The sequence below is a fragment of the Trichoplax adhaerens genome, genomic scaffold (assembly GCF_000150275.1).
Source record: "Trichoplax adhaerens TRIADscaffold_30 genomic scaffold, whole genome shotgun sequence".
NCBI classification, from domain to species: domain Eukaryota; kingdom Metazoa; phylum Placozoa; class Uniplacotomia; order Trichoplacea; family Trichoplacidae; genus Trichoplax; species Trichoplax adhaerens.
The window spans coordinates 386,269-402,534 of record NW_002060970.1 but is presented as its reverse complement, the minus strand read 5'-3'; the positions used below and the strand labels follow the sequence as shown (position 1 = coordinate 402,534).

The 16,266-nt window shown below is 31.6% G+C and overlaps 2 protein-coding genes across 2 annotated transcripts; both read left to right on the top strand.

Moving 5' to 3' along the window:
- Positions 1 to 818: 818 nt before the first annotated feature.
- Positions 819 to 7,767, top strand: TRIADDRAFT_33117 (uncharacterized protein; the record flags this gene model as incomplete). The annotated part of the gene is made up of 9 exons (XM_002117816.1): positions 819 to 942; positions 3,419 to 3,508; positions 4,209 to 4,436; positions 4,542 to 4,612; positions 5,478 to 5,612; positions 6,649 to 6,885; positions 7,066 to 7,204; positions 7,289 to 7,513; positions 7,610 to 7,767. 9 exons carry the CDS (start codon positions 819 to 821, stop codon positions 7,765 to 7,767), a joined length of 1,407 nt encoding a protein of 468 aa, XP_002117852.1.
- A 3,605-nt stretch (positions 7,768 to 11,372) lies between these two features.
- TRIADDRAFT_61877 (uncharacterized protein) lies at positions 11,373 to 15,539 on the top strand (the record flags this gene model as incomplete). The annotated part of the gene is made up of 9 exons (XM_002117815.1): positions 11,373 to 11,496; positions 12,878 to 12,967; positions 13,034 to 13,261; positions 13,431 to 13,513; positions 13,625 to 13,759; positions 13,990 to 14,223; positions 14,444 to 14,582; positions 14,768 to 14,992; positions 15,379 to 15,539. The coding sequence occupies 9 exons, from the start codon at positions 11,373 to 11,375 to the stop codon at positions 15,537 to 15,539; spliced, it is 1,419 nt and encodes a 472-aa protein (XP_002117851.1).
- Positions 15,540 to 16,266: the final 727 nt, after the last annotated feature.

Sequence of the window (16,266 nt, the reverse complement as noted above, 5' to 3'; positions counted from 1 at the left end):
TCATCAGCCACGGCCCACCAATATGCTTTATTCTATGCAAACCATTACACACCCATATTTCAAGGTCAAACCAAGAAAAAGGTTATTATTCCACGCAATTGCAAAAATGTTCTCTGAGTGTTAATACTATTAGGTTTCCAATCATATACGGAATTTTCAGGTATATATTTTCAAACGGAAGTACAGTAATACTAAAGATGAAGGATAGATAGCTCAATATAATGATTACTTCAAAGTCATGGCCTAGGAAATATCATTATTAAACCCAATTTCAAGAATATTCTATATCCTAGAAGTTTGTAATGTATACTAATCATGCGTAGGATTGGCCTTCTGATGCGATTATTCGAGTGAATTAGTATCCGATATTAAGCAGATTAATCTACGTGATCTATGCTTACACAGGCAATCTTGCAATCTGTTTTTATCAGCCGCCATATGTCAAATTGACTATATTTAAATTAGCGATAAACAATTAGAGGATGAACAATAATATATTAGTGTCATATTTAATAAAAGCTCAATGGCTATAATTCCTAGAACGAGAGCATTATGCCTAGTTTAATATTGTCGTAGAAGCCAATTATTCATTTCTAGACTATGATAGACATTCCATTGGTCGATCTTTAAATGGAGAACAATAACGAAACCTCTTTGGTCTTATTACGTGCTAACCTTTAATATTGCTTGCTAGGTTATCGAATAAATTAGTAGAGCATAGGTTGTAACTCGGCCTTCGTACTTACCTAAAAGATTAGTAGCTATTCCATCGGGTAAAGATAGAATATATTTCTCTCCGCAACATACTGGTTAAAAGTATGGACGACTTACAAGTTGAATCTACCGCAGCACCTACCAATACTACAACACATCCATATAATGTGGTTACTAATGAAAATTTAAATGAAGTGTTTCATGTCATCATTGGCATGATCGTTTTCTGTAAGTTGATGCATTAAGAACACATTTACAGTACAAACATGCTAATATTGATACCAGGTGAGCAAAATCAGTCGTATTATGTCGATGACTTAATAGTTGCAATAGAGACCACAGAACCTATAAAATTGAGATTCTAGAGATATCAAATGTATCATTCCGGGCGTTAGAAGATTCCTAGACAGTACATCAATCTACTTTCAGCGAGAGCTAGGATTAATATAATCCTGGCAATGGGCATTAAATTATTCTCTCCGTTTCTTTATCACCTTTTTAATGTCCAACTTTTTATCGAAAATGTCTGTAGATAGTTTTAATCCTGTAGCGTATGTGTCCTATGTTTTACTCTTAATTTTATTTCTCTTTCACAACAGTTTACATTCTACGGTATTTCTAACTAGGAAATTTGATGAAACAAACGGACCATAAGCTAAGATCCTGATTTTTACAAGCACTAAGCTAACATGAGCATAAAGTCTTCCTATAAACTTCCAATAGTCCCAAACTTATGGAGCTAAAAGCTCTCACAAAGCAATTAACGCTTCATATTAATTTAGCTTTATTAATTATTAATGATGATCGCCTCGCGAGCAGGCAAACAACAAGCATATAATATATTCTACTGATTAATATATGATACAGTATAGAGTGTTGTAATAGTTTATTATGAGATTACTGTAGTTCACTGAAAATTTTAGATGTTATTCACACATAAAACCTTATCCTTATAATGTGCAGTTTACTCGGCTCTGAGCTGGTCTTGGATATCAGCACATAATTTTCAATAAAATAATTTGTAACTATCTTGCTGTAGGAATTGACTAGTCTGTTGTAGATCAAATATTGCTATACCGTAATGCTGATCTAGTCGCATCTAGCGCCTTGATTTAGTACTTTTATTGCAAGCTGATTACGACACCCAAGCATAATTTAACCCAAATGTTATCTGTATCTCTTTAAAATATCAGAAGCAATTTTAGGTTCCACTAAGGAACTGAAACCACGCCGTTAATTAATGTTGATACAAATATATTAATCTTCTGTAAGTTATTCCCGATGTAGTCTGATCAAAAATTAAGTAAAAGTTAATGATTAGGGATTTAACGACATCATTAAGCGAAGCCTAGCTATCAGGGTGCCAAAAATTACTTTCTAGAGTACTTGCTATAATCAAAGCTTGACCAATAGCATGCAACGAATATCCTGTATTGCTAAAATAGAATTGAACTTCATTTCTTTTGTGAGAGAATTCAATCATGACCTAAATTTACAATTTGGGCTATCACAGCTCAAAGATCATTCAAGTTTGAGCCTAGCTGAGAAATAGACATGGCAATATGGTCATAGTCTACCAACTAAAATCCGTATTTAGGAAGTTATTTTATGATCAATGCCGTAGTATTGTTATACTAATTAATGTCTAAAATGATATAATTTTCAAACAAATGGAACTGGTTCGAGAAATCGATTGTCTAGAGTGCTTGTGGATCTACACTGTGTATAATATATATATACCAATCACGAGATTCCAAATTTTAGAAAAATAAGGGCTTTATTGAATCTTATACAAAGATTAACTACACACAACTCTACTCTAGTCGAATACTACTACTAAAGACTTCTACAACGAACTAACTGAATAATCTAAAGTTGCATGCTTTTATACTTTTCGTAGCATTTGCAGCTACAATCCGCATGGCAACCTTTTACATTATTTTACACATAGTTAAATTATTCTTAGAAAGACTATTCTACTGCGGACCATCATTAAACCAATATGAATACGACTACAGTACTTACGTAGACATTATTCACACCAGCCAAAGTACAATGAATTAACCATATCCTAATATATGATTTACAGTTCTATTTTTACCTATAGTCTTATTAGTAACTCAACAGCTTACTGTATATAGTCATCTGTACTCTATCATAGAGTCTACACCACTACAGTCTATAGTTACAGCTACCAAATATCTACCGTATTTTATATTAAACATGGCTAACAATCTATAATCACAATACTAGTTACATTACACACACATTGATCAAATTTAAGATCCTGTAGATATCGTATAATTTTTAGCTAACCTTGACATTTGTTCGATGGAAAATGAAAAATTTTCCATAGTTTATCGCCAAAAATTCGTATCAAACCGGTTTGTGTAACTTAATGTTAAAGGAATTTTTAATTTCCGGAAGTAAAATGTGCAGTACATATATTACGTAGCATATGAAGGAGAATTTTCATCAGTGAGCTTATGGAAAGAAATTAGCGAATTACAAAGAATAATATATGATAGTCTCTCAACATATTAACAAAATTCTTTGAGATAGTAATCCGGTTTCTTAATAATACTCAAACTTCCATAAAACTGATGTTATATCTATGATACTAGCTTTAATTTAATAACACTATTATCAATTCATATTATCAAATTAATACCATTTTATTTTTATTTTATCAAATTGAAATCAGTTATGCAAGCAGGATTTGCATTTCTAGAAGCTGGTTCAATTCGATCGAAGAATACCACCAATATTTTAGTCAAGAATTTAATGGATGTTTGTAAGTTATTCATCTCAATAAGAAATGCTCTTGAAAACTGTTATCATAGATATCTATAATGGTAGATATTTCTGTAAAATGATATAGAATTCCAGAACGTATGAGTAAGTTTTACATGGAAATTCTATCGTATTTATGTAATGTAAAATAGAGTGCAGATAATTGTAAAATGCAGATACAGATTTTAATAATTCAGAACCGTTACTTGAAGTAGATATTATAATAAATCGTAACAAGAAGTAAAAATAGTAGAGAACTAAAATAGTAGCTTGTCCTTTAAGAATTTGGAAACATTAGTAGATATGTTAGCTAAACCACAGTATTTATCAGTAGATGGCAACTATTTTAAATATTTCAATGAAACGTATACATTTTGTAAAGCTTATAAAATTAATATTACATGGAATAATTAAAATATTGGGCATTACTAATTTAAAAATGTAGATAACTGGATAAGCATCTTGAGTTTAGTGAATTTTGAAAATTAAGTTGAAGGCTAGCTACTATTTTACAAATTATGGACAAATGATCTGGATTTCAGAAAATTGATGCCATTACTATCATCTGACAGCTTATAAATAGTAAAGTAATTAAATACTATAGATTGGGAATCGTTGTGTTATTTAGCATACTACTTAAGCCGAATCGAAACTGCTAACATATAGATAGAAAATAATCCATTTTGATCTTGCATTGATAGTTATCGGTGCTGTGTCCTTTTGGGCTATTGGCTATGCTTTAGCATTCGGTAAAGGAACTCCATTTTTTGGTACCGAATATTTTTTTTTAATTGGCCTACCATTGACTGGATATTCTTATTGGTGGTATCATTATGTATATGCTGCTACTGCATCAACAATTGTGAGTGGTGCTGTGGCAGAAAGAACAGCTTTCGGTGGCTACTTGATATATTCTTCGATCATCACTGGTCTGTACTGTTTGTAATATCATATCCTTCAATAGAATCAAAATCTTGACAAGCTAAGAATGTTCCATTGCCAATTTAATAAGAATATTTTTACGTTAATATTAGCTTTCATCTATCCAATTGTGGTCCATTGGGCTTGGGATCCTCAAGGATGGTTGCTATATGGCGTAGGGAAGGTCCACTATGAGGTTAGTTTTGCTAATATTAAAATATCTTCTACCCGGTAGTTATCTTAGCATATGAACATCCAATAGCGGTTAAATTTAACCTGCTTCCAGTAATTAACAAACTATGCAATAGTTCATTTGGTGGCGAAATCTCAGGGTTGTAAATGCTTACAAGTTATGTATTCGTAAAATATACTGTATCGCAAATTTAATCACTATAAGGAAATAGTTGCTCTTATTAAAGCACGAAAATGAATCTATATAAGAAAATACTTTACAGTTACATTCTGGAGATCTATCTTTACAGTATCTGATAGACAAAAATTATTTATAATGCTTTTTTGAAACATCTTTATCCATATTAAAGGAAAGTACTTTCTTAACGGATATCTTTACTATAAAGTAAGAGCTACTTATTCTACTACTCGAAAAAATTATTTCTAGCATTTACTGTCCAGCAAATTTTAATCCTATTTTATAATTCGTTAATGACATTTGTAATTAGGAGGTAGAAAAAGTATGATACTTTTATAAAGCCAAATTCGCGATAACCTCAGGCTATAGCACCCATCCATACCTTACTTATTTTACCCTCTATCATTAAATTTATACAGTATTCGTATGTTAAGTTTACGCTAGAGATAAATGGACCAGATTTAGAGGATGCCGTCTTTTTTTAGCTCTACAATTCTAATTTGCACGTATCAGCTGTAAATAAAACTAATAAATACCTTCTCGGGAATTAGAAGCTTTGATGGCAGGCATATTCTGTCAAGCCAACAATAATTTCTTCTACAGATGCAATAAGTAGTAAATCTGGTATCTTTCGCTATGGAATCTTTAGTTTAAAGATTCTTTTCTTTACTGCTTGTAGGATTTTGCTGGTAGTAGTGTCGTTCATTGCGTCGGTGGTGTAACATCATTAACGGGAGCCTTCATCTTAGGACCTCGAATTGGCCGATTTGATGAAAATGGCAAGCCCAAGACGATACCTGGCCACACCGTTCCGGTGCGATTCTTTATTCATTATTTTATGCTTCCTTTAATTTAATTTATTTTAAAATCAATCTCTTCACTAAGCGCCAAAGTGTCCATACAATATCCACTGAGACAAATTAAAATGCGCACTTAAGTAATATTGGCTATAAGCTTGTTATAAATAATTGCGTAATTACCTCGTTGTAAAATTTACTTTCTTCTTCAATAGATCGATTGTCACAGTTAGATATTTTTAAAATCAATTTTGTCCCTACGCTCTAAAAAATCTATACTATATTTATCGAGACAAGTTAGAATACGTACTTTAGTAATATCAGCTACTGTACATACTTATAATTTATTGCATAGTTAGTAAAAGTTTACCCTCTAGCCCAACGGATCGGACCGATTGTCACAATTAGACTTTTTTAAATCAAGTTCTGCTCTGTGCTCCAAAGTATCTATACAATATCTATTGATATAAATCAAAATTCGTACTTTAGTAATATCGGCTATACTACATACTTACTATAACTAATTGTATAATTGGTAAGAATATGTCTTCTTCTCCAACTGACCGATTTTCACAATTAGATATTTTTTTAAAATCTGTTTCTGTGCTGTGTTCCAAAGTATCTATACAATCTCCTTCGAAGAGACTATATAGTTATGATTGATTGCATAATTGGCAAAAAAGTAGTTCTTTTTTCCATCAAATTGGTTGTCACACTCATACTTTTTTAAATCAATTTCCTCACTATGTAACGAAGAGTCTACAATTCCGATCGAAATAAGTTAAAATACGTACGATATTTATATCGGGTATATGTTCATAATTAATTACATAAATATTATTAGCAAAAATGATAATCTTCTGTACTGGACCGATTTTCACAATTAGACTTTATTTATAAGCGTATATAAATTAGTTAGCAAGTTTAATGTTTTTTAATAGCGATAACTTAAAAATAAGACTTCTACAGCAACTTTCAGTAAATATTTTTACGCCCTTTAGCGGTACTAAGATATGCAATGAGTTTAACTATTCTTCAATTTCATTTGAACAGCTTGTTGCCCTTGGTGGATTTATTCTTATTTTTGGATTATTTGGCTTCAATGTTGGTTCTCAATTCCGTGTTACTTTCTACGGTGGTGGCCCAGTTGCTGCTTTAATTGCTGTCAATACCGCTATGGCTTGCTCCGGTGGTGGTTTAACTGCCTTATTGATCAAACGATTACACCCAAAGATAGGTGGTAATAGCTGGAGTTTATTAGTGTGTTTGAATGGCAGCCTTGCTGGAATAGTAAGCAAATATATACGAAGATAACATGAACTGATTTCGTTCGCATTAAATCACGATATTAATTATTGGGATATGCTAATTTTTAGTACCGGGACCATATTTATTGAAGCGCTAGTTTATCACTTTCAGATGAAAAACTAAGGAAAGATTCGAACTGAAGATTAAAATTTAATTTTACAGGTATCCATCTGTGCATCATGTAATGCGGTTTATCCTTGGGCAGCTTTACTAATTGGTGCTATAGCTGCTACTGCTTATGTATGCTGGAGTGAGATATTTCTGAGATGCAAAATCGATGATCCATTAGATGCTGCAGCCGGTAAAATAACCGCTATCGAAGCATAATCATAGCTGATTGATGTCAATATTATTCGATATAACCATTTACTTATTCAATTTTTAGTGCATATGGGTGCTGGTATATGGGGTGTTATTGCTCAGCCTATCTTTAACTTTAAAACTAGCATATTTTATACTGGATTTACTGCTTTATCGTGGGCTCGATTTGGTTGGAACTTATTAGGATTAGGTTGTATTATTTTGTGGACTGGATTGACATCTGGTTTAATGTTTTACCTACTTAATAAATTTGGAATGTTCAGAGTATCGGAAGAAATTGAATTGAAAGGTATTGTCAAGAAAAAAGCTGTTATAACTGCATCACATCAAATTATGTGAGACAAGATTCAATTCTTAAAATTTTTCCTTGTCAATAATATGATAGGCTTAGATTTGCCAATTCATGGTGAACCTGCATATCCTAGAGCTGCTTATGGTTCAGGTTGGGGCATGGATGATGATTACGACGTTGAAGAATCTATCATATTGTTAAAACAGCGTAAAACATCAGTGCCAGAGCAGGACCAAGAGGAGAAGGAATAAGCAGCATCACAAGGAATGAAACTTACTCTCGAAAATCTGAATCGTTCGGATAGTTGATAATATCCAGAATTAATACCTATATGACAATCTTTCTTCAGTAAAGTACTCTTACTAGCTAATATTCTTTACGATTAATAGAGCTTTAATTGAAGTGATTTATGAGTACAATTTAAAACTCTGAAAATTTTTAATTATCCTGGCTTAGTTCTAATTGGGGTTGTAGTTGCTTATCGCGGTAGAGTTTGTTTTTTTCTCGAAAAACTAGAATGTATTGCATAGCAGTTATTGTAATAAATTGAAAAAGAATTAACATCAATATTTTAGGCAATTTTGATTCAGGTGTGATCAATTGTAGTAATATTACCTTAATATCGGTAAAGTAGTAGAGATAAGCTTACGATATATGTTTTTGACGTGATAAACCACGGATCATCTTGATTATAGCTTTAGATTTAAGAGTATTAATGGTCTAGATTAGTTTCTGATGCTATAGAATTTGTTAATAAATTGAACTGCCATCGAAATAGCGTATCAATACAGTAGTATATCTATATAGTTTCCAATTAATATTAATATACTTTATATTTCACTGTAGCGGTTGATCTATTTCTGGTTATTCCAATCCATACTTAGATATATGAATATTAGATCTAAATACTTGTCTAAACATTTATCGGTAAAGTATTAATGGTATAAGTGATGAATATTCAATTACACCATTACTCTTACACTTTCATTCGTTCCTACAGGTAAGTAGATAAATATTAGATTTAAATACTAGTCTAAATATTTATTGGTAAAGAAATTATCGATGATATATGGTAGATGGTAAATATTTAATTAAACCATTGCTTCTTACATTTTTAGTCGTTTCTGCAGTAAAACATCTTGTAACAATTAGCAACTCTAGATGCGTTGCCACTTTTGTACAACTAATAAGTTGTAGAGCGGCTAACTATCATTACTACCAATTAAAATATTCCATCTTTATCGATAATGCTTTAAAGAGCTTATATTTAATTTTAGCAATAAACCAATTAGGAGATCATCGCTTTTAAGCTATTTATCCGTGTCATATTTCATTATGGATCAATTCTAGTAATTCTACAAAGAAATTACTTCAATATTTGAACCAAATAAACAAAACCGTTTATGAGAAATAAGTTGATTGGTCAGTATTCCATGGCCAGTACAGTAGTCAATTTTGCCTCACAGCTAGCTAGCGATGTGTAATCAAAATATAATAAGACAGATCCCATCTGCTACTGAAATTTAATATTATAATATTCTATGGACGTCTTTTTATCCGCTTCTGAACAGTTTGAAATTAACGGTAACTCAATAATCTTAAAAATGCCAATTTTTGAATTACTACCAAAGATCGAGTATGGATCCTTGGAAAAAGTTTAAATTTTAAATAAACAGTAAAATCTCAAGATTAATTATCATTTCTTAGATTAGTAAAAATCTACAGCACGGCACTGAGACAATTAATTAATTATTGCGTCATCAATGATATAACTTTGGTGAGTAATGAATCATATTTTAACACCTAGCCATTAATTAACTACTATTAGATGTGATTGAAAGTGTGCTGCAATTCTTACTATATTCAGTATGTAGATTTGGCTATAAATTTATTATTGTTTTGCACCAACGAAGTTTGTGAGCTTATATAAAAGCCTCAAAGTTCTTAATTGAGAGAGTTGATAAGTTAGTCGATAATAGATGGTCATCAGTATTTAGTAGAAGATTGCAAGTTGCGAGCTTAATCGGCCACTTAATAAATAGCATTTAGAATAAAGTTTTGATTCTTAACTTGAGCATTTTATCGTCTAAAACTCAAATCTAGAATTGGTAGATTAAAGTGTGCTTACTGTTAGTTGCTTAGATAGTTAAGATTGCTTTAGAGGAAAAATCCCGCTAATTTTTGTGCTGCAATCTCGGTTGTGACAGACGTGTATGTTGTGAAATAAACTGATGATGGAAATCATTACTAGAAAGTATGATCCAACAGCAATGACCTGACAGGATGATCAGCAGGTATCTTGATCTCATAATTCTATTACAGACAATGAAATTGAAAGAATTAGGAAAATTATTACGAGGTAGTATAGCAGGAAATCTAATTTATCAAAGACAGAGCATTCGCAGTACATAATTTAATATGTAGTCGACAAAAAAAATGAATTAAGATTCTATTGCTAATAAGATGATCAAGTTCCTTATAAGATAAGCCGATAGTATAAAATGAGAAATAATGTCGTACTGCAATTCAGTTCAATCAGTCAACGGATTTATTTACACAAACAGATATTAATATTATTATGAAACAAGGCAATAGTGTATAGTCAAAATGGAAAGGAAGTAAGTGCTACGATAATTAACTGATGGGATGGATTAACAGATAGCTAATGTTCTACTCCATACCTTTATAATTAACGACATCAAGACAATTACCTATAATACCATAGGTAGACGAAGCAATTAACGCCAAATCTATTTGCAACTACCGGAATGGCAGTAAAAGTGTATAAAAATAATAATAATAAATCATCATAATTATCATCGCTAATATCTGTACGTGGAGATCCATAATCTGACCTTCGAATTTTTATTATAGAGGAGAAATAGATATCTTACTTCTATACGGTTACTATTTATTTTTATTAACATACATGCTTCATTCACATCTAGCAAATGACTTTTAATAACTATCTCAAATATTGTAGAACTAAGTTATTTAAATTCTGTCAGTAATTGTTTAAAATCTTACAATACACGTTTCTGGATACAGTAAATGAATGATGTAAATAAAGGCTTAGCAATCTAATATTACAGTATATGGAGGGCGAAGGTCTTTCCAATTGCTTACTGTTTGAAGTAACGCATGAAGATAATATCGATTGAATGGATACACTTGTAGTTTACTGCAACGAGTACCTTCAGTAATAAATTTATGAAGTTAAATACCTTTAGTAATAGTACAACTATTCAAGCTTACAGAATAAAGAGCCTAAGAGTACATTTAATTAAGAAAGGAGGACTGCTGATAAATCCAATCATCTAATATATAATTCGCGTATATATAAAGAGTCGATGAGAGTTCTTTGTGCTTGGTTACCATGGCCAAATCTGTAATCAAAAGTGTATTGATCAAGTTAACAATATAATAACCGCTGAATTCTGTACAAATAATAAATCAATAGTTGTATTATGTGATTTAAGATGATAAAATAGATGACAATGGCGGCTGGGTTAGCTTTGTTCTACTATTAAAAAGTAAATAGGTTAGGCTAGACCAACTGCTGATCATTGGAATATAGTCATTGCATGCATTTGTTTTAATATTTATGGAAGCGGCTCTAAATAAGATTGTATCATCATCTGCGACTGATTATGTATATCCAAAGGGAATTAAAGTTTGTGGATTCTGAATTCTTTACGTTATTCTAGTTTATCAATTTAAAATTAACGTGATAGTTGATTTAACTGTAGGGCGGTGATATGATAGTTTAGCTTTAAGCATAGCGGATTAAGTCTTAAGCTATTCGTTAATTTTACAAATTGATGAGCAACCATATCTAGCCTTAATCCACTGTAAGATGTCAACGAGTGGGATATTGATCGCTTCCAACGTAACATCGACAAAGAATCCGTGGCAATTAAATACGCTAGAATATAATGTAATAGGAATCTTTCACATCGTTACTGGCCTTATCGTTTTCTGTAAGTTAGTAGGAAATACATATTTAAAGCTTATTTTGACTTTGATATATAGAAATAACATATGGCATGCATTTGACTAGTTCGTACACTGTAGATAGAATTATATCGATCTTGCTGCTGGTTTTTAAGAAGTGATACAAACACCTTACATCAGTACAAATAACTTCAAAATCAGATACATTCGATTTAACGTATTTCAACAGGGATGTGGTCCGCTTTTTTCATTAATTTATATAGTATTTTATAGGTTTTCATAAGACTACGCGTATTCTCAAGGGAATACTGAATTGATGGACGCCGCCAGGCTGATTTTAATTTTTCCCTTAAATCTGTTCTACACTTATTTGATTTCATATCTGCATATATATATATTTAATGTTAGTTGGCATGTTTAGCTCAACTATATTTCATATTAAACTAGATGTTAATATAAATAAGAAAATACAAAATACGAATAGATGGACTAGGCAGACTGAAAAACGTTTTTTTAATCAAATATCATTTACGTAAAGCCTTCTTTATTTCATTCTTACCGCCAAGATTTTATCCTGTTTTACACCATATTGTCGTGTCATATTGTTAAAAACAGATCGGATAGTACAGATTTTAAAACCATCTATGAAAATTAATATACCTTTTTACTTGAACTTAATTGACTTGTTAGAATTTTCTTATTTACACTTTATCGTCAAACTATATTATATCCCTGAAGATAAATGAAGTAGCTGACTAGATATACGAATATAAAATGATAAATACTCCTAGATGAAGCTTGAGAGATAATTAAGCATGAATGTAAATAAATGCACGGAACTGTATGTATCTATATATGTAGATCATTGCAAAGAATGCGTTATATAGTTAAATAAGAGGAAATAGATTGATATGAATTCATATGTAGATGGATAGGTAAAATTTAAACAGACAGAAAATAGACAGATAAATTGAATTGCTAAACAATTTTCTGCAGTATGGTGCATTACATATGACACGGCTATTTTGGGGATAACAGAGACTGTATTTAAATTTCTACTCAATTAATTTGTGTATCCATACTTAATCAATCACTCATTTATTGTGATTGCGAACTATATGAGAAAAATAGGCTTTAAGGTATGCTTGAAACCGAAAACTTACATACATATACGATCGTGATATTGAAGTCATCAATATACGCTCAAGATACACTTCTATGTCTACAACTATATACTTATTCAGCGTATCGTAATATTAAGAATACATAAACTTTCATTGCAACTTAAAAACTGCTTTTCTGACTTTTAAATATACATAATTGAGTGTTCCTGGAATAGACTAAAATATTACGTTCAACGTTAAGGATGAGCATTTTGCGATAACCGTTCTTTTCCTTACTCAATAGTTATGCAAACGGGATTTGCCTTCTTAGAAGCTGGTTCCGTTCGATCTAAGAATACAACCAATATTCTTATTAAGAATGTAGTGGATATGCGTAAGTAGAAAATAGATATGAGATTTTATTGGTTATAACTATACCAAACTATCAATTTTAACGTAGTTATCGGAGCTATCTCATATTGGGCTGTTGGTTACGCGTTCGCTTTTGGAGATGGTAACACATTTATTGGCACAAAATACTTCCTACTCATTAATTTACCCGGGCCCGGCTATTCTTTTTGGTGGTGTAATTACGTTTATGCAGCTACTGCAGCTAGTATTGTCAGTGGAGCTGTTGCTGAAAGAATTAAATTTACATCTTATCTAGTCTATTCTGCTGTTATTACCTGTAAGTGCAAGTTCTATGGCTGCAGTTTTTTTGGATATGATTTATTTTAATGTTGATATTGCCATAGCCATCAATATTTCGAATAAGAAATGTAGAAGTAAGAGAATAAAATTCTAAAGTAGAGAAATACTACAACCGTCTTTAAAAGGATTATCTATTTGTCGTATAGCTTTCATCTATCCAATTGCTTCACACTGGGCATGGGATCCTCATGGATGGCTTATGATTGGCGTACCTGGAGCAAGTTACCAGGTTAGACTACAAATTAATGAAACTTGCTGTAATAATTTATTATCTATTACATTATATGCAAACAAATTTACTATAACCATTCTTCTTTTGAATCTAACGATTATCACGAAGGATTTTTCTGGCAGCTCTTTAATACATGGAGTTGGAGGTATGTGCGCTTTAATTGGAGCTCTATTTCTGGGTCCACGACTTGGGCGATTCGATAAAAATGGCAATCCTAAAAATTTGCCTGGCCATACTGTTCCAGTTAGTCTTAATAATGATTCTTTCTATGTTTATAAATAATTTCTAATCTAGTTGCTATCTTTAGGAACTAATAGCGCTATAATGATTTATCTAGCTTATGTTTTGGGAGTTAATCTTTTCAGTGTCGGATAGATCCATAGGAGAAATCGATGATACTTCATATAAATATAGCGATATAAAAGTAATTATATCACGAATTATTTATCCTTTCACCGTTTTGAATACTATAGTTTGTTGCTCTGGGTGGGTTTATTCTGGCTTTTGGATTGATAACTTTCAATGTTAGCTCTTACTTTCGCGTAAATGGCTCTCTTGACGCTCCTAAAATTGCACTGATTGGTATCAATTCTATATTAGCTGGTTCTGGTGGCGCCATTGTTGCTTTATTCACTAAGCGACTCCATCCAAAACTATCGAACCATTGGAGTTTGCTAACTTGTATCAATGGACTGATAACAGGGATTGTAAGTTAGAATCGCGAGCTAAATATTTTGCTAGATTGCATATTTAGCTATTTTATGACTAAATTTCAAGCATAGAGTAATCGTTCGAAATTTTTAATCTATGTACTCTTGTTCATTAGGATCTAATACCTAGATAAATTTAGATCTTCACTTAGGATAGATTGAATCTGATCAAAGAGCTGATGAAAAATTAAATAATGTTAATGTGCACTTCATTTAGGCATCTGTCTGTGCATCATGTAATAGCATCTATCCATGGGCCGCTCTACTCATCGGAGCAATTGCTGGACTAACATTTATGGTTTGGAGTTGGGCAATATTAAAATTTCGGATTGACGATCCTTTGGATGCTATCTCAGGTAAGCTTTTACGGCTATCTATAGTAGGAGTATTTAAATACAGATAATTTTATTGAAAGTCTGAAACCTTCAGTACTGTGAATGAAATTATGCTATTTAACAAACTATTATATGCAAATTTCTCGATTTCTTGACAATTGTAAAATATGGAAATGGATTATAAAACCAACGTTTAATATTTTTAGTTCACTTAAATGCTGGAATATGGGGAATGATCGCTCAGTCTTTATTCAACTTTAAAACTGGCCTATTTTATAGACATATGGATAAAACGTCATGGTTACAATTTGGTTGGAACATGTTAGGATTACTTGCTATCCTCACATGGACCTCAGCAACATCTGGATTGATGTTTTTAATCTTGAAAAAGACGGGTTATTTACGTGTTAGCGAAGAGATAGAAATTAAAGGTAAAGATATGTTATTCACCGTTTTTATGCTATTATACTTCTTGTTTATCCCTATTATACCCTATTAAAAGCCGAACGACAACTGAAAGTCATGCTAGTTTAGTAAGTGTTTTGATAGTGTAGTTCACCAGTTATGCATATAATCAAACGATTATTTTAGGCTGCTTAAACTATTTTAAAAAATTAGTCAAATTTGCATGTGATCGATGTGGTTAAAGTACAGTTGCCATTTATATAGTAGGACTGAGTTGAATATATTGTGTTAGTAATGTCACGATAGTTGTATATTAATGTATAATTAGTAATCAAAGTATCGGATAATTATCGATAGCACATGCTATCGTCTATTTATTGATATATACATTTTGTGATTTTATCACGAGTAGGTTTGGATGTACCAATCCACGGAGAGCCAGCTTACCCCAGAATTAGCTACGGCTCCGGCTGGGGTATAGAAAGCGACGTCGAAATGGACACCTCAGTGCTCATGCTTTTGCCAAGCGATAACGAAGACAATGAAGCTCGAGTAGTAAAATCTCAAAATTAATTTCGAATTTGCCCTCTTTATATTCAATATCAGAAATTAATTTATTTATCTAAATGATGATTATCATACAGAACTTTGCAATAGACATTTATATTTGAGGATTTTCGCTCTAACGGCCTCATATTGAAAACTGGTAATCGTTTTAACGATTCATTGGGCTTTAAAATATGCAATATTTTTGCACTCTCAGTGATTCTAATACATGGCTAAAGATCAATCAGTTCATGTATTGGCAAAAAAATTACTTAATCAATAACGCTTTTTACATTTCGTTATAACATTTTATGATGATATTTTTCAGATACTGACTGTGCATAACTATGATTCGATACGAATTACTAGTGATAACATTCATAATTTGCTATCCCTATCTAAGTGAAATTTGATATATAATTCTTATTTCATCAGCAGAAAGGTAACAAGGCAGCATAAGACAATTATAATAAACTTACTGGATGGCCTGTTACTTTGATATTGGTATTAATTGAATCTGTTACCATCATTTCTAAGATCTTCTTGATAATACTACCTAGTCACAATTTGGCAAGTCACCGTAATTCGCTGTCGATATACTGTAGCTGGTATATGTTACATATTTTTAATATCGAAGGAAAAATTAAAAACTTTATGATATAAAGTGTAGTTATAATATCGATACAGCACTGCAGTGCATGAAGATAGCAATCATTTATACAATTAGCTCCACTCAAAACGGAATCATTAACAC